The sequence below is a fragment of the Muscardinus avellanarius genome, assembly GCF_963383645.1.
Source record: "Muscardinus avellanarius genome assembly, chromosome: 15".
In the NCBI taxonomy this organism is placed as follows: domain Eukaryota; kingdom Metazoa; phylum Chordata; class Mammalia; order Rodentia; family Gliridae; genus Muscardinus; species Muscardinus avellanarius.
In genome coordinates, this window is record NC_137801.1 from 15,136,953 (window position 1) to 15,158,817 (window position 21,865).

A 21,865-nucleotide genomic window follows, 5' to 3' on the forward strand; every position below is an offset into this window, starting at 1 on the left:
ATCGTTTGGTAATAAATTGGTTTCCTTTGAAAAATCAGAAGAATTTCCAAAAATACACAAACATTTCAAATGATTAATACCTGTACCAACTGCTCTGTATGTTGGTGAAGTTCTTCTAAGATGGGTAAGGTTTGTTCTGCAGTGCAATGTTCCAGAATACGCTGAATCACTCTGCAGCCGTAAGGATGGGTTGAAAGCACAAATACCTTAAAGCAAATAGATTAAATTAAAATGTGCATTTCCTGGCACTTTTGAGCGGTTCTATGAGGCTGTCATGCTTTTAGTGACATCCTGAGTTAGTTTAAAAGGATGATGGAATGGCCAGGCACAGTGCTGCATGCTTGCAATCCGAGTACCTGGGAGGCTGAGACAGGAGGACCACAGGTTTAAGGACAGACTCAGCAAGTTGTGAGACTCTTGTCAACCTAGTTGAGACTCTGTACCAAAATAGATTCACATTTAAGTACAGCCCCTACTAAGTTAACAAAGACTTGGAAGTGAGGGGATGGAGTGCTTAATTTAGGAGCTAATAGCTATTTTGGTCAAAAGATACCTAATCAGAAGATGGAGGGTATATTATTGGGAGTGAATAAACGGGGGAGTAAAGTTTAGAACTGTAATTAAGAATTATGAACTGCTGTGTATCAGAAGCTAACTGCTATGGATCTTCTGTGTTTTTAAAACTTCTTCCCTCCTTTCACTCTCCCTGGAAATCTGGAACGCACTGTGGTGTATAATTCAATAGTGATTATCTTTGCTTCTTAAAAAAGATAATAAATTCCTATTTCTATGAGTGTCTCCTATTTTCATATGCAAGAGTTGGGTATTACCTTACAGCTTCAGAAAAGATGAGTTAATATTCAAATTCTAAAATAACATTCTACTTAAATTTAGAAGCCAAAAGTCAATCTTACCTGTCCTTTGAAAGCATCAATAATGAACTGCAGTGACTGTGGCTGAACACATTCAATACATTTCTGCACAACATGGTTTCCATTCTGATCTTTCACACATTTGAGTACATGACCATCTAGCTCTTTTACCATTTCACTCTGCAAAAAAGAATTACCACATAAAACGACGTAAAAAAATTGTCAAATTACCACATAAAATAATGTAAAAGAATTAAAAATACTGAGATAAAACCCCAAAATATTTCCTATTTAGAATTTTTAAAATATATGAAAATTTAAAAATTTTCTGAAGTATAGAGACCACTGAAAGTGAAAATTACTAAAATATTCATCAAGATTGTAATGTTAATGATACATGGTGAAATATAATTTAGTGGTGTTGAATTTGCCATATTTAAACTACTATATTAACTGTATGTATCTCTCAGTAATTTTTGTGGGCTGGTACCTAACACATAATTTTAGAATTCTATACTTTTGTCTTACCTCTACAAAATACAATTTTTTTTTCGTACTGGGGGTGGAACCCAGGAGCTTTCTACCCTCCAGGCTACACCCTCAGACCTATTTTATATATTTTTATTTGGAAACAGGGTCTAAGTTGCGGAGAGCCTCACTAAGTAGCTGAGGCTGGCTTTGAACCTGTGCGATCCCCCGTCTCACCCTCTCAAGGGCAGGTGTTAAAAAAATAATCTTTTATAGCTGTATAGTCTTATCAAGTATAAAGAAAAGGATAAAAAACCGAGTACTTATGAGCTATGAAGTTTTTATATATCTCTAATTCCCACAAGAGAAGGAATTATTATTACTTTTTTTTTGCGGTACTGGGTTAAAACCCAGGGACATTGTACCTTCGAGCTACACCCCCAGGCCTTTTGTTTAGTCATTTTATTTTCCTTTTATTTATTTTTTTTGCGGGTCTGGGGATGGAACCCAGGGGCATTCAACCTCCGAGCTACACCCCCTGCCCTATTTTTAATTCTTTACTTTGAGACAGGGTCTCACTGAGTTGCAGAGGGCTTCACTAAGTAGCTGAGGCTGTCCGCAAACCGCAATCCTTCGGTCTCAGCCTCCAGAATGCTGGGATTACAAGCATGCGCCACCATGCCTGGCTAATTATCATTACCTTTAAGAAAAATTATTTCTTTCACTTACTATGTTTTAATATATAAATCACTTACATATAAAACAGTACCCATATACTAATTAATTCATATAAGAAAATCTGCCCAATCCCATACTAGAACTCTAGCAATGTTTGGCATATCACAATATATATGAAAAATTTGATATATCAGCATTTATCTTCATTCCCTGTCAATATTCTATTTCAAATACTTTTAAAATTCTTTTTATTAGTTCCAAGAAAAGTACTAGAAGTGTATGATCAGAATTCCATCAATCTCTTACTAATTTAAAAGTATTCAGACTTTCCATACAAGGACATAATATATTTATCACTTGATTTACATGTGTTCTCTTTTCTCTAAAATAACCGTAAGTCTTGTTAAGAGGATTATGGCTTTACTTTCTATTTGGGTTAGAGTTTAAAATATGTATACATAATTTAACCAGCATATATTAATGCTATTGATGTCAAATTCTTATTCTTTTAATACTGGAAACAGTGTGGACTCTGGTATTACAGAAAATCAAATAAGCAAGTGATAGCAAAACCTGCATCACATGGCACTCTCCATCACAGTATGTGCTCGAGTATCCTCACTCAAAGATGGAAAGATACAGAAGGGAATAAATGGACAGATCAAAGATCTGCTTTCTAACTCTTAAATATAATGTGTTGAGACAGATTTTTAAAAAAGATATTAGTCTTGTTGTAAAACTAAATTTGAATAATTTTTCTTCAAGATTATTGTATAAAAACCAGTAATAATTTAAAAACTGAAATATTTTCTTAACTTACAATTACCTGCTGGTCAGAAGAAATAGACTCTAATGCTTTCTGGATGACTCGGCAGCCATACATCTGTAAGGCTAAAGGTAGAACGTGACCACGAATTCGAGTAGCCAGGGCTAATTTTTGATCCAAACTCCCAAACTGACAGAAAAGAAAGTAACATTCAGAAAAGTGCCCATAATATTATTTTGTTAAATTTATTCAATCCATTTAAAAAAAAAATCACACTTGGAAATTAGAGATAGTGAGGAGGTGTTAAGAACAATCGAATTAAAATATACTCAGAAATTATTACACTGAGCAATGAGAGCACTAATAACCTATTTTTTTTTTGGTACTGAAGATTGAATCCAGAGATATCCAACCTCCAGGCTACATTCCCAGCCTGATTTTCTTATTTGGAAACAGGGTCTTACTAAATTGCCAAGCTGGCTTTGAATCTGCAATTCTCCTATCTCAGTCTCCCAAATTCTGGGATTACAAGTCTATGCCACTACGCCTGGCTTCTAATAACCTTTTAACCCCCCCCCCCCCCTTTTTGTGGTAGTGCTGGAGATTGAACCCAGGGGCAATCTACTTCTGAGCTATACCCCCAGTTCTATTTCATTTTTTATTTGGAAACAGTCTTGCTAAATTACTGAGAGCCTAAATAAGCTGCTGTGGCTGGCTTCAAACCTGTAATCCTCCTGTCTCCACTTCCCAAGTACTGGGATTACAGGTAAGCACCACTACATCAGCCTGAAGTAATACTCTTTTTTTTTTTTTTTTTTTTTGTGGTACTGGTGATTGAACCCAGGGGTATTCTACCTCTGAGCTACAGCCCCAGCCCTATTTTATTTTTATTTTGAAACCAGCGTCTCACTACTTGCTGAGGCTATCCTCGAACCTGCAATCCTGTTTTAACCTCAAGTACTGGGACTATAGGCAAGCACTATGATGTCCTGTTTGAAGTAATATTCTTTTAAAAGATAAACATCTTCATTTTTAACAATCAGGAAAAACCTCATTTTTAATATATGAGCTTTGGAGCCCTACATTCAGACCACTAAAACTACTTTACCAAGCCAGGCATGGTGGTGCATGCTTGTAATCTCAGTACCTAGGAAGCTAAGACAGCAGGATCACAGGTTCCGGTCAGCCTCAGCCTCGGCTATTTAGTGAGGCCCTTAGCAACTCAGAAAGATCCTTTTTTAAAATAAAAAATAAAAAAATAGGGCTGGGGGTGTAGCTTGGAGGTAGAATGTCCCTGGGTTCAATCACCAGCACCCAAAAGGACCATCTTATACAGGTAATTCTCAAACTATATTCTGGTACAATAAAGGAAGAAACTGTTACAATAAGCTAAATTACTACATAAAACACACCTACAATTCAAATAAAGGCTATAATAATATTCTTTAACTGGTAAACCTAATTATTTCTAATTCTTTACATTTTACCATAGTAATCAGGATTAATAGAAAACTTTTAAAGGTAGATTCACAGCTAATAAAACACAAATACAGATACAACATAAAATTTGCTTTTTTAACCATTTTTAAATGTCTAATTCTGGTGACCTTAAGCTGACACTGTTGAATAACTATCATCACTACTTGTTTCCAATCTTTTAGATAGCCTCAAACAGAAATGATGTATCCACTCAACAATACCTTTGTATATTCTCATCTTTTCTCAGCTCCTGGTAAGCCCTTAATCTACTTTATGTCTCCATGAATGTACTTCTGTAGATGTTTCATTCTGCTCTTTTGTGTCTGGTTTATTTCAATTAGCTTAATGTTTTCAAGTTTCATTCATCTGGTAGCCTGGATTAGAACAATTCTTTTTATAACTGAATAACATTCTATCTTTACTATGTAACATATTTTGTTTACTCATTTATCTGTTGATAGAAACCGGGTTGTTTTCCAATTTTGGCAATTTTTAAGTAATGGTATACTTAACCCTGGGTATTCAAGTTCTTGTTTTCCATTCTTTTGGGTATTTACCCAACACTGGAATTACTAAATTGTCTGGTAATTCTATGTTTTTAGATGAACCACAAAACTGTTTTCCATAGCAGCTGCACATTTTATATTCCTACCAGCTATGTATGAGGGCTCAATTTATCTATGACGTCACTTATACTTGTTATTTTCCTTCTTTTTTTCCTTTATTGTAGCCATCTTAGTACAGATAAACTAGCACGTGTATCTCATTATGGCTTTAATTTCCATTTTCATAGTAACTAAGAATGCTTAGGTATCTTTTGATGGATTAATAGCCACCTGTACTTTCTTCTATGGAGAAATGCCTATTCAAGTCCTTTATCCATTCTTAAATTAGGCTATCTTTTTGTTGCTGAGTTGTAGGACTTCTTCATATATTCTGAATATAAAATCTTTAACAGATTTGGCTTACAAATATGAATATGAAAATGACTGCTAACCAACTTTCATATTTTTCTCTTAGTGTTAAACAGATTTCTCCCCCTCCCCGTGATACTAAAGATTGAACCCCCAAGAACATTCTACCTCTGAGCTATACCCACAGCCTAATTATTTAATTTTGAAACAGCATCTTCACTAGGTTCCGGAGGGCCTTGCTAAATTGCTGACACTGCTCTCAAAGCTGCCTTCCTCCTGCCTTGGTCTGGGGACTATAGGTATGTGCCACCAAGCCTGGAAAATACATAGATTTCAATTGAATGAACATACAAATAAGCACGCATACCTCAAAAAACTTCTGTATAACATAGTTGCCAAAAACATCCGTCATTAATTGATAGGCTGCCTGTAGAATCTCATTAAATACCATCTGTCGCTCAGCTGGAGTAGCTCTCTCTAGCTTTTGCTGTATGAATCTATGTGGGACAAAAATTTAAATGTCACAATCATAAATTGAATACAAATGGTATTTTTTTTTTTTTTTTTTTGGTACTGGGGATTGAGCCCAGAGGCATTCTACCTCCAAGTTCTATCACCAGTCCTATTTTATTTCTTATTTGGAAACAGGTTCTCACTAAGTTGCTGAAGGCCTCACTAGGTTGCCAAGGCTGGCTTTGAACTTGCGGTACTCCTGTCTCAGCCTCCCAAGTACTGGGATTACAAACTTGCACCACCACACCCAACTTAAAATTTATTATTTCTTAGTTGAGCATTATATTTTTTCTCTTATGTACATACACACAAAACTATTATGAGAAACAGTATTGACAGTTTATACACAAAACAGCTAATTTATTAAAAAATGCACAAAAGTCTATGGTTAGACTGGAAAAAGGAAAAAACCTGTACAAACAGATGTTTAATCTTTTTTTTGTGTGTGGTACTAGAGATTAAAACAGGAGCATTTTACTTCTAAGCTATACCTCCCCAGCCCAATTTTATTTTTTTGTTTTGAAACAGGGTCTCATTAGGTGGCTGAGAGTCTCATTATTTGCTGAAGCTGTCCTCAAATCTACGATCCTCATGTCTCAGCCTCCCAAGTACTAGGATTACTGACATGCACCATCACAACCAGCTTAATCTTTTTTAGGATAGTTCTTTTTCTTGTTTTGCAGAACCAGAAATTCAACACAGGAGTACTCTAGAACGGAGCCACATCTTCAGCCTTTTTTAAGACAGGGTCTTCCTAAATTCCCCAGGTTGTCCTACAACTTGAGGTTCTCCTGCCTAAAACTCTCCTGTAGTTGGTATTATAGGCAAGTTCTACTAGGGGGTGTGTGTGTGTGTGTGTGTGTGTGTGTGTGTGTGTGTGTGTGTGTGTGTGTGTGTATACTCTCTAGATATATGAATACATGTATATGTATATTAAATTTTTTTTGTGTGTGTGGTGCTGTGGATAGAACGCAGGGGTTTTCTACCTCTGGGCTACACTCCCAGACCTATTTTATATTTTATTTGGAAACAGGGTCTCACTAAGTTGATGAAAGCCGCACTAAGTAGCTGAGTCTGGCTTTGAACCTGCGCAACCCTCCTGTCTCAGTCCCAAGTACTGGGATTACAAGCGTGCGCCACCACGCCCAGTTTATTTTTTAGTATTTTAAAATTATTTATTTGGAAACAGGGTCTTACTAAGTTGTTAAGAACCCTGTTAAATTGCTGAGACTGGCTTCAGACCTGCAATCTCTCCTTTTCTCAGTCTACCAAGTACTGGGATTAAAGGTGAACCACCACACCCAGTTCTTTTTATTATCACCAAAAAAGGAAATTACAATAACTTTGCTGGTAATTTGCTTTTCAAAATAACACATTACTAAATATCTATTTTTATAACACAAACACAATAAAAAATCTTTAGATATAAAGTTTATCAAACATAAATTAACTATTAAGCCAGCCATTTTATGTTATAAAAGGTTTATGTTAGCCAGGCGTGGTGGTGCATGTTTGTAATCCCGCGCTTGGGAGGAGGAGACAGGAGGATCGCGCACGTTCGAAGCCAGCTATGCTGGCTTAAGAGAACCTGTTTCCAAATAAAAACATAAAATAGGTCTGGGAGTGTAACCTGGAGGTAGAAGGGCTTCCAGGAACCCCAGTACCACCAAAAAAGAAAAGAAAAGAAAAAAAAGGGTTCAGGTTACTCTTAAGAACTTTCAGCAATGCCATGCATGGCTGCACACTCTTGTAATACCAGCATCCGGGAGCTGGAGACTGGAGAATCGCGGTTTTGGGACAGCCTCAGCTACTTAGCGAGGCCCTGTTTCAAAAAATAAAAATATTAACCAGGCGCAATGGTGCACACTTGTAATCCCCACACTTGGGAGGCAGAGACAGGAGGATCACGCTGGTTTGAAAGAGAGCCTGTTTGCAAATAAAAAATATAAAAAATAGGTCTGGGAGTGTAGCCTGGAGGTAGAAGGGTTTCCAGGAACCCCAGTACCACCAAAAAAACAAACAAAAAACTCCAAAACTTTCAGCCAGGCATGGTGGCACATTTGTAATCTCAGTATTTGGGAAGCTGAGACAGAGGATTGCAGGTTCAAAAACAGCCTTAGCAACCTAGGGAGACACTGTTTCAAAACAAAAAGTAAATAGAGCAGAGGGCAGAGGTAGAACACCCCTGTGGTTTCAGTTCCCCAGTACCACCAGTGGGGGTGAGGGGGAATGGAGACTTTTATAAGTTAATAATTTTCAAAGGAAAAACAAAGTGTAAAGCATCATGAATCAGTCACTTACCTAGAACCATGCTGGTCTTGAGAAAATTCAACTATATGTCCAATTAAGTCTCTAAGTTGAAGGTTTGGGAAGCGGTTGTTTCTGAAATCTTCCAATAATCTACTGCGGCCGGAAGGCATAATATCAGACCTATTATACCGAAGCCGAGAAGGAGGGAAGAGCTGGCTGCTGGAGCTAAACAGACTGGAAGTGCTTGAAGCACTTCGATATTTGGCTTCTGCTCCAGGTGCTGCAGAGATGTACCGGCCACTGCCATTTGTCAGTCCTCCTACAACAAAGCAGCCGTGGTCAGTATGTTTTTGACAAAATTATTCCTTAAAGCAATTTACTTAAATTATAATTCAGACAATAAATAAATAACCCGTTTCCTATTTGTTAAGAAAGAAAAGTAAACTTGTAGAGGAAGATCTCAAACATATATGTGACATATGTAACCATATGAAAAAAGACTAGAAAACATCAGAAAAATAAACCTGTTTTTGGTAGCTTAGTTTAAGATATGTCATACACATTTATATCAGTACCAGAATCCTAAAACTATCAACAGAACTTTCAGTATTTTAACAACTGTAATTAGCTAGGGAAATTAGATTTTATGTCACTGAAATTGCTTGATTAAAATTCATTCACAGTGTTAATGGAGTAACACTGAGTGCTAAATCTGTGCTTTTTTGGAATACATTAATACATTGTTTTATATATATATATATATATATATATATATATATATATATATATATATACACACACACACTTATATGTAAAGACAAACCATTTCTTCATTTACTTAATTTTAGTTAAAAATACTCTCCATAAACTGCTAATTTTCTGCAGATAAGAAATAGTAATAAAGAACAATTATTCCCAGAGTCTTTGCCATTTAAGATAAATGAACAAAAAGCTCCTACTTAATGTCCCACTCAACACCAAGAAATTAAAGGGCAGTCAGAAACAAAAAGGTAGGAAACTGTTCTTAATATAAACAATTTAAATGTACTTGACAGTGTCCTTTTAAAAAAGAAAGCGGTAAAGACAATTGCAAATGTAGATTTAGTACTTCAGAAAAAAAAAATTCACCACAGTTTTCCTTTATTATATACCAACTCTATGTAGAGTAGTGCTAATATAGTCAGTCCAGACTATGGGGTAGAGATGATCCCTAGGACACACCATCAGTGCAAAGCCATACAGACACATTAATCAAAAAGATTACAAGGACAAGGAGCAGTAAGAGTTTATCTTGGATGGTGATGTGTGTTAGAGTACTCTTCTTTTACTGTCCCTACTGCCCTAGCATTTTCTTTTCCACTGAACTCCGTATTCCATAGCATACTACACATTTATGTATTTGAATCTTTTTTTCTAGTTTTTTTTTCTGGTACTGGGGATGAAACCGAAGGGCATTTTACCTCTGAGCTACAACCCTGGCCCTATTCTTTATTCTTTATTTTGAAACAGGGCTTTCATGAGTTGCAAAGGGCCTCAATGAGTAGCTGAGGATGTCCGAGAACCGCGATCCTCCTGTCTCAACCTCCCAAATGCTGGGATCACAAGTGTGTGTGGCCACACCCAGCTATGTATTTGAATCTTCAACTCTTTTATTTATTTTTTTTCCTTCAGTACTAAGGATGGATCCCAGGAACATTATACCTCTGAGTTACACACCCCCAGCCCTATTTTTTTATTCTTTCTCTCTTACTTTATTTATTTATTTATTTATTTTAATCAGGGTCTCATTAAGTTGCAGAGAGCTTCACTAAGTAGCCTAAGCTGGCCATGATCCTGTGATTCTCCTGTCTCAGCCTCCCAATTACTGGGATTACAAGTGTGCACCACCATGCCCAGCTTAACTCCTCCAATTCGATAGTGCCAAGTTACATTCATCTATATGCCAGCTATCAGGTGCCTATATTAATAGTGCCTGATATATAGTGAGCAAGTACATAATGTTTACTGAGTGACAATTAGAGAACATAAACATTTTTAGGTAGCATTACCACCTAAAATTTCACTATAGAGTGTCTTGTTTAAAATGTGTGTAATTTAAAAATTCATCTTGTACATAATAATCCCTAACACAAATTCTTTTTTTTTGGTGGGTCTGGGGATGGAACCCAGGGGCATTCGACCTCTGAGCTACACCAACTGCCCTATTTTTTTATTCTTTATTTTGAGACAGGGTCTCACTAAGTTGCGGAGGGCCTCACGAAGTAGCTGAGGCTGTCCGCGAACTGCGATCCTCCAGTCTCAGCCTCCCGAATGCTGGGATTACAAGCATGAGCCACCACACCCAGCTCTAACACAAATTCTTAATGTTTGTTCTACTTCTACACAACTATCTCAGCAACCACAAATGAAATACTCAAGAGCATGAAAAAGTTCAGTGTTTCAAAACTGTCAACACCTCCAAGAGATAACAACGGTCATTTCTTCCATCCCCATTATTATTTTTATAGTTCTGATTTGTTAACAATTAGGATGGCATTTACTAATGCCAACTTAATTGGCTTTTTTTTTGGTACTAAACTAAAGATTGGACCTGGGGGTGTTCTACCTTAGAGCTACAGCCCCAGACCTATTTTTAAATTATTTTAAAACAGGGTCTCACTACTTGCTAAGGCTGTCCTCGAACCTGCAACCCTCCTGTCTCAGCTTCCCAAGTACTGGAATTACAGGAGTGCACCACTTCATCCCACCTGGCTCTTTATCCTATCACTAGTGGCTTTCATTTAGCATCCTTGTCCTTTCTATAGGTAGGTGTTTATCTTATCATCCCACTCTGTACACAAAAAATTTTGTTCTTTCAAAGGCCAATTTGATATGGTAAAAGCCTACAGCATCCTGCTTTAGTATATTCCTCAATCTTTAACCTAGTTTTCAAGTCATTATATTTCAAACCTATTTCTTATGCAAATCCAGAGTACCCTAACTGTTCAATCTCTGTACTGTTGATTTTTTTAAACTGTAAACATGGGCTCCATCTTATCCTTTACCCAATTCCTGATGTATCCTGTGTTTGACAATTGTCTAAGGATGCTAAACACTGAGAAGCAGGTCTTCTAACACCTGTGAGACTGAAAGACATTTTAACTATATAATGAACCTAAACTCTTAAAAAAAATTCAAGTATTGTAATAAAGAAGCAAAAACACTCAAGACTAAAGCACCAAAAAAAATTACAATGTGTGATCACTTAGGCATCTCAGTCAATTGAATAAGAGGCCCCCAAATAAGAAGCCAGCTTCCTCCCTCACAAAACCATCACAGAGACAACTGGCAACACTTCAATAAAGCCAGTTAAGGTGACAGTAGTATTGATTATATCAGCACTAATTTCCTGACTGATAACTATGGTTACATGAAAGACTATCCTCATTTTCAGGAAGTATACATTGATGAATTTATGAGTAAATGACATCATGCCTGTAACTTCCTCTTTAAAGAATCAGAAAAATAAAATTGGGTTTTATGTGCAACGGATGGGGAAAGAATAATAAAGCGAATGTAGTAAAATGATGATATTAGGAGAATATGGGTGAAAGGTGTTCTGGGATTTTTTTTTAAACAACTAATTTGCAGCGTTTAATTCTGAAATAACTCCAAAATTAGTTAAAAACAGTTAAAAACATACGAACAGGTCAATCCTATTCCTGCTTCTGCTGTTAGTTTAAAAGCACCTACGTTCTACACCAGATGCATTAGAGGGATACCAGGCCCATTCAGTGTGTTATTTAGTCTCCACTACCACTCACTCACTACTACTTTCCTTCCTTCCTTCCTTCCTTCCTTCCTTCCTTCCTTCCTTCCTTCCTTCCTTCCTTCCTTCCTTTCTTCTCTCTTTTCTTTTCTTTCTTTTCTTTCTTTCTTTACAAGTGTGTGCCACTACGCCTGGCTCTTTGATCACATTTCTAAGGAATAATTTGGAACACTCAAAGTAGACTTTAACAACCATGAACAATCTGACTTATTACTTGTTTTGGCGTTACTGGGAAAATCCAAAGTTGAACAGTGAGAAAAAGGTGTTAAAGCACTGCTTTTCAATATGCACCAAATCACCTTGGGATCGTGATTTTGTACTTTGTGTGTGTGTGTGTGTGGGGGGGGGTACTGGGGGTGGAACCCAGGGGGCTTTTCTACCTCCGGGCTATACTCCCATACCTATTTTATACTTTATTTGGAAACAGGATTATGTACTTCTAAGTACATATACTTGATAGTATATGCTAGACCTTGGGTCCAAGACATATGGTAAAATATTTTATTGAGAAAGAAAAAGGCAGCTATCTGTGAACATAATAAAACTTACTATCTGAACATTATACATGACCTTCTTTATCTTTCTGTAAATAAATGTAAAAGGTGGCTACCACTTATTGAATATTCTGTATCTCTATGATAGGCAAATTTTGAAAAAATGCTATACTGTGTTGTGTCTTGCAAAAGATCATTACTAAAAATCATTGTTAAAAATGTTTTAGGCCACTTGGCTGTGGTAATTTCTTCTATCATGTGGCTCAAGGTTCATTCGCCTTCTATCACTCAATTTGGCTAAGGCTTTGGACTTTAAGCTGGGGGACCAGAATGTACAGGGTTGAAGTAAGTCCCTCCCTAAAAAATATGTTCAATTTCCAACCAATGGTACCTGGGAAAATAAGGTTATTTGGAAGTAAGGTCTTTGTAGGTACAATCAATTTAAAATGAGGTCATACTGGAACAGAATGGGTCCTATACATTGATATCTTTACAAGAAAAAGATTTAGACAGACTAGCATGATACATCTATACAAGCCATTAAGACAGAACTGCCAGCAACTACTAGAAGCTAGAAAAAGGCAATGAAAGATTATTGTTAAAGCCTTCAGAGTATGGCCATGCAAACACACTGACTTCTAGTCTTCAGAACTGTGAAATAAGTTTCTATTGTTTAAAGCCAACTATTTGTAGTAATTTGTTACAGTAGCCCCGGGAAACTAATAAATGGCCAGCCTCTTCTTTTTTTTTTTTTTTAAAGAAAATCATACAGTAGCTGAACTACTTAATGTTACATATGTCTAAACATATAATACATGCACACAAATGGTGAAATGATGAATAGAACAAGATACATATACAGCTTTCATTTTAGTTACTTGGCTAAGGCCACAAATCTTTCAAGAAGCAATTTGGCTTAGTTTTTAAGATCTACTTTATGATCCTGTGCTTCCTCACATTACAAGCAAAGGGCAATGACACAAACTCCAGGTGAATTGTTGGAATATTAAATCTGAAAAATCATAAACAGCTATGGTGGTACACACTTATAATCCCAAATCTTGGGAGGATCACTAGCGAGATTCTCAGCAAACAGTGAGACTATTTCAAAACAAAACAAAAGCATCAGGGTTTAGCTTGGAGGTAGAATGTCCCTGGATTCAATCCCCCGTACCACCCAAACAAAACACTAATATTAACTACAAATTATTCCAGCAAGTCATAAATTTTTAACACAAACCTATACCTTCAGGATACATAAATGGAAAGTCCCAGCCGGGTGTGATGGTACACGCTTGTAATCCCAGTACTTGGGAGGCCGAAACAGGTTCAAGACCAGGCTCAGCAAGGAGTTGAGACTCCCCTAGTAAGACTCTTTCCAAATAAAAATAAAATTGGGCTAGGGGTATATCTTGGAGGTAGAATAACCCTGAGTTCAATCCCCAGTATCACAAAATAAACAAACAAAATGGTAAGTCCCAAATAATAAGATGGAAATGATAAAAACGTAAAATTTCCATGTAAGGCATATAAGACTTCTAGGTTTTTTATTTTTTCTTTTGTTTTTGGTGGTACTGGAAATTGAACCCAGAAGCATTCTACCTCTGAGCTACACCCCCAGCCCTATTTCATTTTATCTTTTTTTTGGAAATAGGATCTCACTACATTATGGAGAGTCTTAGGAGGTTTCTGAGGATTATAGGTTCTGTGAACATGTGATCCTCCTGTCTCAGCCTCCCAAGTACTGGGATTACAGGCATGTGCCACACTCATGTAAGAGAAAAAGTTAAAAAGCTGAAATGCAATAGGTAAGAAAGGTAAGCCCAATGAAGAAATAAAAACGATAAAATAATAATATACAGAATTAAGAGTAATCAATATTAAAGAAAAAGCTCCACTCTGTAAAATATACATTGAGGGGGGCATTTCAAAACACATGTAAAAAGATCAAACTTTTTTATTTTTTCCTTCCCATTCCATAAGTCCCCCCCCCCCAAATTTAAAATACTCAATAACTGTTCAGGCTAATGTTAGGTAAGACAGAAAAAATGCATTAGATGTGATGGAGACAAAGGCAAAGGCTCACGTGGACATATGGGATTCCAGAATTATGGGCTAAAAACCAGGTGTGATATTGGAGTAAATCTGTATGTAAATTATAAATTATTTCTATTTGGTATCTCTTCATGTTGGAGCTGCTAGAAACTTCAGCACAATAATCTCTTAGCTGTGTTATGGCAAGTGTAGCATATGACCACTGGGCATGCGATAAGACTCCCCAAAGCCAGAGACAAGCAGAAGCTTTTGCCACACATTTCCAAACTACTGACTTCCTTGTGTTATCTATTATAAATAGTGTCCCTAATCGAAAATGCTTGGAACTATAAGTGTTTTAAATTTGAGCTTTTCAGATTTTGCAATATTTGTAGAGAATTTCAGCATTCCTAGCCTAAAAATCTTAAAAATGCTCCATTAATAAAAATAAAAAATAAAAATTTAAGGTCTTATCTCAAAGTTTCAGGTTTTAGATTAGGATGCTCAATCTGTAGTAATTATTTTAAACATGTGCCTTAAGTGATTCTAATTCCAAATTATGGGATCAAATCAAGTATTTTCTAGTCTAAAATCTGTGATTATCCTAGTTGGGTATGGTGGCACATGGCTATAATCCTAGTAACTTGGGAGACTGAGATAGGAGGAACTCAGGTTTGCAGCTATCCTCAGCAACTTAGTAAGGCCCTCTGTAACTTAGTGGGACCCTGTCTCAAAATTAAAAAATAGGGCTGGGGGTATAGTACAGAATCCCCTGGGTTCAATCTCTCTTACCCAACACGTGGAAAGAGAGGGGAGTGGAGAGTGAGCAAGCCATCAGACTGCCCAAACCTAAGTTAAATGACAAAAATACAAAATGCTACTTTATATCTAAGAAATTCCATATCAGCTTAATTACTATGAACATAAAATTAGGTCAAATAAGAAATAACCAACACTGTATTTCAAAGGTTTACTAAAAGGAAGAACAGAAGAGAAGCTCTAGGTAGAAGAATAAAATAATACAGGTAATAATATATATGTGTATATGTATATGTGTGTGTGTATGTATGTATATATGTGTATATATATATAATTTTTTTTTTTTGGGTGAGTCTGAGGATGGAACCCAGGGGCATTCTACCTCTGAGCTAAACCCCTTGCCGTTTTTTATTCTTTATTTTGAAACAGGGTCTCACTAAGCTATGGAGTGCCTGAGGCTGCCCGCAAACCGTGATCCTCCAGACTCAGCCTCCCGAATGCTGGGATTACAAGCGTGCGCCACCACGCCTAGCTTTAATATTCTTTATAAGAAATTAAGTACTGATGTTCTTTGACATATGACTGGGTTAAATCCCAATAAGCCTATTGTAACCTGGAAATATTAAGAGTATAATGCACTTAAGTACATCGACTCTCCTAAACTCTCCTATAGCTTAGCCTAGGCTACTTTAAATGTGTTCATAACTTTTTAGCCTATAGTTGGGTAGAATCAACACAAAGTAGAGTTTATAAAGTATCGAATATCTTATGTAATCCACTGAATACTGGATTGAAAGTAAAAAAAGAATGGATCTATAGGTATGCTTTTGCTCCACTATATAGTGTTAAAAAAATTGTTAGGATGAATCATCCCAAGGTAGGGAATCATCTGTAGAGAAAGAGAATTTTTTTTTTTTAAACACAGTACTGGGGATGGAACCCAGGGTGGTCTACCTCAGCTGTACCTCCCATCCTATTTTTAACTCTTTATTTTCAAACAGGGTCTCACAAAGTTGCAGAGGGCCTAATTAAGTAGCTGAAGCTAGCCAGAGAACCCGCAATCCTGTCTTGGCCTCCCAAGTACTGGGATTACAAGGGTGTAACACTACATCCAGCTTGAGAATTATTAAACAACTGCAAACTACATTCCCCCTTCATCTCTTATGATCGATATATATAAAATGAGAAAATAATTCTCTGAATTCTGAATGCTGAACTTGAAACACAGAATTTTACACTGTCTTCTGCATTTCGGGACAGAACTACTGAAGGTGCTAGGACATCGATCATTATTTTGAAAGTTAGAAAATGAGGGAAAACAATCAAGCATTACCTTTTTATGACCTGTCTTTCATGCTAACGTTACAACTGCTGAAGAAAAATTCTTCATAAAAAAATCTCCATATAAATGCAGAAAGAATGACAAAATCAGACTACTACTATTTGGCAACTTCTGAAGAAATATTTAAATAATAATCAATGGTTCTTAAAGAAGTAATCTGGCTGGTACTCTCACAATGGAGACAACTAGATGTGGCTCCCTGATATCATACAACAGAAAAGCACACAAAACCAAATAACCCACCAACCATCTGACCAAGTTTATAGATGAAATTCGATGGAAAGCAATTGGTAAAATTAGAAATATGAAAAACTCATAAGATCAAAGATTTTAAAAAAAATCAATGGAGAAGAAAACAAAGATGAAGGAGAAACAAATACAGATTAAAAAACATCTAAAGCCGGGCGTGGGGATCTCAGGTTGAAGTTGCCAGCCTTAGCAATGGCAAGAGAGACTTTGTCGCAAAATAGCAAACAAAAAGGGTTAGGGGTATAGCTCTAGGTTTGATCCCTAGCACCAAAAAAAAAAGAAGTAAAAAAAGGTCTATCAAAAGAATGCAACATATGAACCTTATTTGTGTCCTCATTCAAACAAAACGTCAGCAAAAGACATATAAGTGAAGTAGGGGAAAAAGATATGATGGTGATATCATGGTTATAATTATTATTTTTTTTGTATTTATTTTTTTAGTGGTACTGGGGTTCCTGGAAACCCTTTTCCGGGCTATACTACCAGACCTATTTTTATATTTACTGGGTCTCCTAAGCCGGCGTGCTGGCTTCGAATCTGTGCCATCCTCCTGTCTCCGCCTCCCAAGCATGGGTATTACAAGTGTGTGCTACCACGTCTGGCATAATTACTTTTTAAAAGGAATCTTTCAGATATCAAATATTAGAAAGCACAAATTTGTTTTGACTTCAATATGGTAAAAACCATTTTCAAATCTGAATAGAAATGTTTTAGGTAATTATAAAAAATGAACACTCAAACCTGTATATTGAAATAATTTTTCTTTAATCAAAAAGTAACTATTAAAGCTGGATGTGGTGGTGCATGCTTGTGATCCTAGTACTTGGGAGGCTGAGACAGGAGGATCACAGGTTCACCACCAGCCTCAGCTACGTAGTGAGGCCCTGTCTCAAAATAAAGAATAGAAAAATAGGGTTGGGGGTGTAGCTTGGAGGTAGAATGCCCTGGAGTTCAATCCCCAGTACCACACACACACAAAAAGTAACTACTAGGTATCCTGCTAGTATGCTGATTAAATACCTACTATTTTTTTAAAATCATCTTTTTTGGAAAGCCAGACAGAATATTTCTGTTAGGCATCTTCTATAAAATAGGAAGAGATAGGTTTAAAAATAAGTCCGTTTCATCAAATGCTTTCGGAATGCAGCTATCAAGGCCTGATAATTATAATGATTATAATGTGCATGTCTTAAAAGCCCTTATGGGAATAAGCCAGGATTAATTCCAACCAATTCTAATGAGAATGAGAATTTGTATCTTAAGACTTTATATTGTCAATTGAGTAAAATGATTTATAAAATGAATATGCAATTTCATTTCTACAAATATTTTATATATGTATCAGCATTCTTGAGACTTGATTAAAATGTATTTCAAGAACATGCCATTTAAGCATTTTTAATTAGAAAAAAATGAAAGCCTTGCATCACGATGAAATATTAACAAGTTGTTTTAACAAGTACATAAAAGATTATTTTCACCAATAATATGCAAAGAGGGACCTTATGAAATTTGAATTGTTTTCAACTTAGCAAAGTTTGTTCTTTGTTAACAATGTTACCATGCATATTACTACTAAAGCTAAGGAGAACTTGGGGATCATGTGGGAAAATAAATAATGTTTATTCATTCCAATCAGAGGTGTGTTCAGATACCAGATTTCAAGCTGACAGAGTTTAACTGTAGGCACAAAAGTACTAGGCTAGAATACAGAGCTTCTGGCTCAAATGATGACTATTTACCCAAAGCGATTAGAATCCCTTCCCTAAGCACCTATTAGGCTAGTTTCTTTATAGTCCCAAGAAAAGTGGAGAAGCAAATATCTAGATTGTGGCTGACAATTACAATGGAGGTATTTAAAAAGTCATTTATATCCAATTTTTAAGCAAGCTATGGAGAACTACACAGCTTATACAGGCTCCAAAGCAACATACAAGCAGAAACATTTGAACAGGAATCTAATCTAGAACTTACCTATGAAAAGATGACAGGACACAACAAATATCTTAACAATAAAGCACAAAACTATTATGAAAAGATTTGTTCTTTTTTTTGTAATCCAAAGTTTTGGTAGATTTCAAAGGCATGCAATTATGAAGTGGAGTGAGACTGAGTAGTAATAATAGAAAATGGGAATTGAGCGGCAAGAACCGGTGATAAGTAAGGAAAATATTAGGCTAAAAACTGGCCATATTTGGTAAGATCATACAAACAGTTCTGCTAAGCAGATTTTTAGGCCTCTATGTGAAAAAAAAATTGGGTTATAAATATTCAATATCCCCAGAAAAGCAATATCATCTTAAAGCACAAAGGTCTACAATGTGGGGTGAAGAGACACAGTATTAAAAACAAAAACCTAGCCCACTGTGCAATAACAAACCGAAGTAACGATCACTGCAACAGATTCTTTTGTTAAACAAAAATTTACTTTTTTTTTTCGGTACTGGGGATGGAACCCAGGGGTATTCTACCTCTGAGCTACACTCCTAGCCATATTTTTTTATTCTTTATTTTGAAACAGGGCCTAAGAAGCTGAGGCTGTCCGTGAACCTCAATCCTCCTGTCTCAGCCTCCCAAATGCTGGGATTACAAGTGTGCGCCACCACACCCGGCTGAAATTTACTATTATTAACAGGTGTGAGGAAAAAATAGTTATACCTATGATCAAGGGTCAAACAGAATGACTAAACAAGAGTCTATACCTGCTTACAATAGCAACATTACTTTTTGAAATCTTTCCACGTACATAAGATTCAGCAACAGAATCCTTCAGTTTTAGTTGAGGTGATCAGAATTCCAAATATTCAAAGCCTAACTGTAATAAATCATTTCTTTAATGAGATAAGGACTCATACACAGCCTCTAAGGTCCAAAACCCTTCAAAATACTCTCACTAGAGATTATAGGTAGCCCTTTTTATTCCTCACATTTTAATAACATGATGGTAGAGACAATTTTTTAATATGAACAAAAGTTCTGTATGTTCCAACTTTAGGAGTTCGACAAGCCTAAAACATTGTTTTATCAACATATTCAAAATTAGGAGAAGTACATCCGCTAAGCCCATCAGCTTTTCCAATACACAAACATCCTTAATTCATATTCTTTGGTAAAATGATTGAGCATTCAAGGGCCAAAGCGAAAACCACTGTACTAAACTATTTTTAAGTTTGGTTTTGTATAACTAATGCTTTTCTTATGTTGTGCAAAAACTTCTGATAATAAAATTTTATTTTACTATCATGTAGAAATAGTTGACTTTTCAGATGCTCTAAAACACATAAATTAAAAAAAGCACAGACAAGAAAAAAACACACCATTGTACTTTTAAAAGGAACATAAGATACAATAGGGGGTCTTTACCTTACTGTACATTTAGACCCTCACTTTGAATTTTCAGGAAGGTAGAACTTTTTCAAAAGGCTAGTATCTAAAAGCAAAAGCAATTTGGCATGTTTTATCCAACATCAAATATTTTACATATATTACAAACACACACACAAACACACATACATGTATACATACAAATAAAAAGGGTTTTGGGTTTTTTTTTTACCTAAATGCAAACTGGATGAGGATCCATGTGATGAAAGTGATGGCGGTGGCGTAAGTGAATGTCCTGGAGTTTGGCTTGGCAGAGGCATGCCTATTGGACTTGGAGAGGAGGAAAATCCCAGACTATTGTAAAATGGTTGCCCTATGGGTGCTAGGCTGCTACTAGATCTTTTGTACAAGTCAGAGCTAGTAGATAGAGACTCTCTCCTTGTGGCACTACTACTTGCAGAACTGCCAACTGAAGAAGAAATAAAAAAAACCCTAATTACATACAGTGTTAACTGAATAAATCCTATCCCCAACTCTTGCTGGGCAATAACAGAAGTGATCACAATAATTACTTTTAGAAACATTATGGAGAAGATAATTACTGTGATAACTATATATACTAACTTATTGTTAATCATAAAAGGGTATGAATGCACCCCAATAAAGTAACCAAATACTTAACAGTCATATGTTCATTATTTCATACATATTTACCACTGACAAATATGATTACTGTGCTTTAATACCCTGGTATGATTTATAAACCCTCAAATTGCAAGTTGTCTGCTTTTAGGACATGCTAAAGTTTAAATTCCAATAAAATTAACTTTTGGTATCATCCTAATCTCTGGAACCTGGTTCCTAAGATTTCAACTCAATGCTAAGAAAAAGTTATACTAATAAATGGAATATTAAAACATTTCCTTCACCATTCACATTTGATTTGGCTTCTAGCTATATTTAAAGACAAAGCCCTTTAAGTCCATATTGGCCCGAATATTAGTCAGTTGTAAAAATGTAGATGGAAGCTAATTCTTGACTATATTTTCATATTACATATTCTCCCTCTAATCCAACTATACTGCACTATATGAAAATACTAAACTTTCCTTTAAATAATTAATAGTTCTCATAATTGTTACCACAAAAGACATGCTTTTATTGCCTATCCCTTAGGATTTGTCTTTCCTAAGATTCTAGTACTGGTCTCCTGAGCCCCTTACTTCAAGAAGACTGATGGCTATTTTTTTCTCATATAATAACACAATCTAACCTTATTTCACATTTCTTATCACACTACATACTGAATTCTTTGACTTCTATTAGCCTTCTTGTGCTCCACAGAAACATAAAATGTTTCTACACACTAATATATATGCCATGGTGAGCTATGCAAGCTCGGAAGAACAACACAAAATTTGGTTGTTCATTAACAGTTAGAAAATCAAATTATTTACCATGTATAGGAGCAGTCCAAAACTCCCAATTCTCAGTCTACTTAAAGACCATTAGTTTAAAGTATATTTCCTTTCTATTTCTATTAACATCTAACATCTTAAGAGGATTTCCTATTACACTTCTTAACCTGTCAAATAAGGTTTTAAGGGACAAACACCATATTCGGACCAATATGGCAATTCTTTCCAAGGAACCATAAAGTTTCTATTAAATCTTGGTTTTCTAATCACAAGTTATACATAAGTATGTCATACCAGATATGGATTAAAGAAAGCAATTAAGCAGAGTACATGATGGGTAAACCAAGTCTGTAACATAGATAGGAACTGAAATTATACTGGCTTTGCCAAGTTTAAAATTTTATAATGAACCAAAACAAAAAACAGAAAAAAAAAACCAAACAAACCCCAAACAACAACAAAAACAACAACAACAAAAGGCTCATACCACCATTTTG

General features: G+C 35.8%; 1 protein-coding gene across 6 annotated transcripts in view; it reads right to left on the minus strand.

Annotated features, from left to right (window-relative positions):
• Window positions 1–21,865, minus strand: part of PUM2 (pumilio RNA binding family member 2) — a gene marked incomplete at both ends in the record, with an annotated part of 67,632 nt that overhangs the window by 4,070 nt on the left and 41,697 nt on the right. For 2 of the 6 annotated variants that reach the window (XM_080711688.1, XM_080711683.1), the window contains 6 exons: window positions 81–206; window positions 915–1,052; window positions 2,839–2,973; window positions 5,545–5,674; window positions 7,992–8,259; window positions 20,183–20,419. In XM_080711688.1, the coding sequence (XP_080567814.1) occupies window positions 81–206; window positions 915–1,052; window positions 2,839–2,973; window positions 5,545–5,674; window positions 7,992–8,259; window positions 20,183–20,419 (1,034 nt within the window). The remainder of the gene's footprint in view (window positions 1–80; window positions 207–914; window positions 1,053–2,838; window positions 2,974–5,544; window positions 5,675–7,991; window positions 8,260–20,182; window positions 20,420–21,865) is intronic. The other 4 variants (XM_080711687.1, XM_080711686.1, XM_080711684.1 and 1 more) reach the window with 3 other exon arrangements.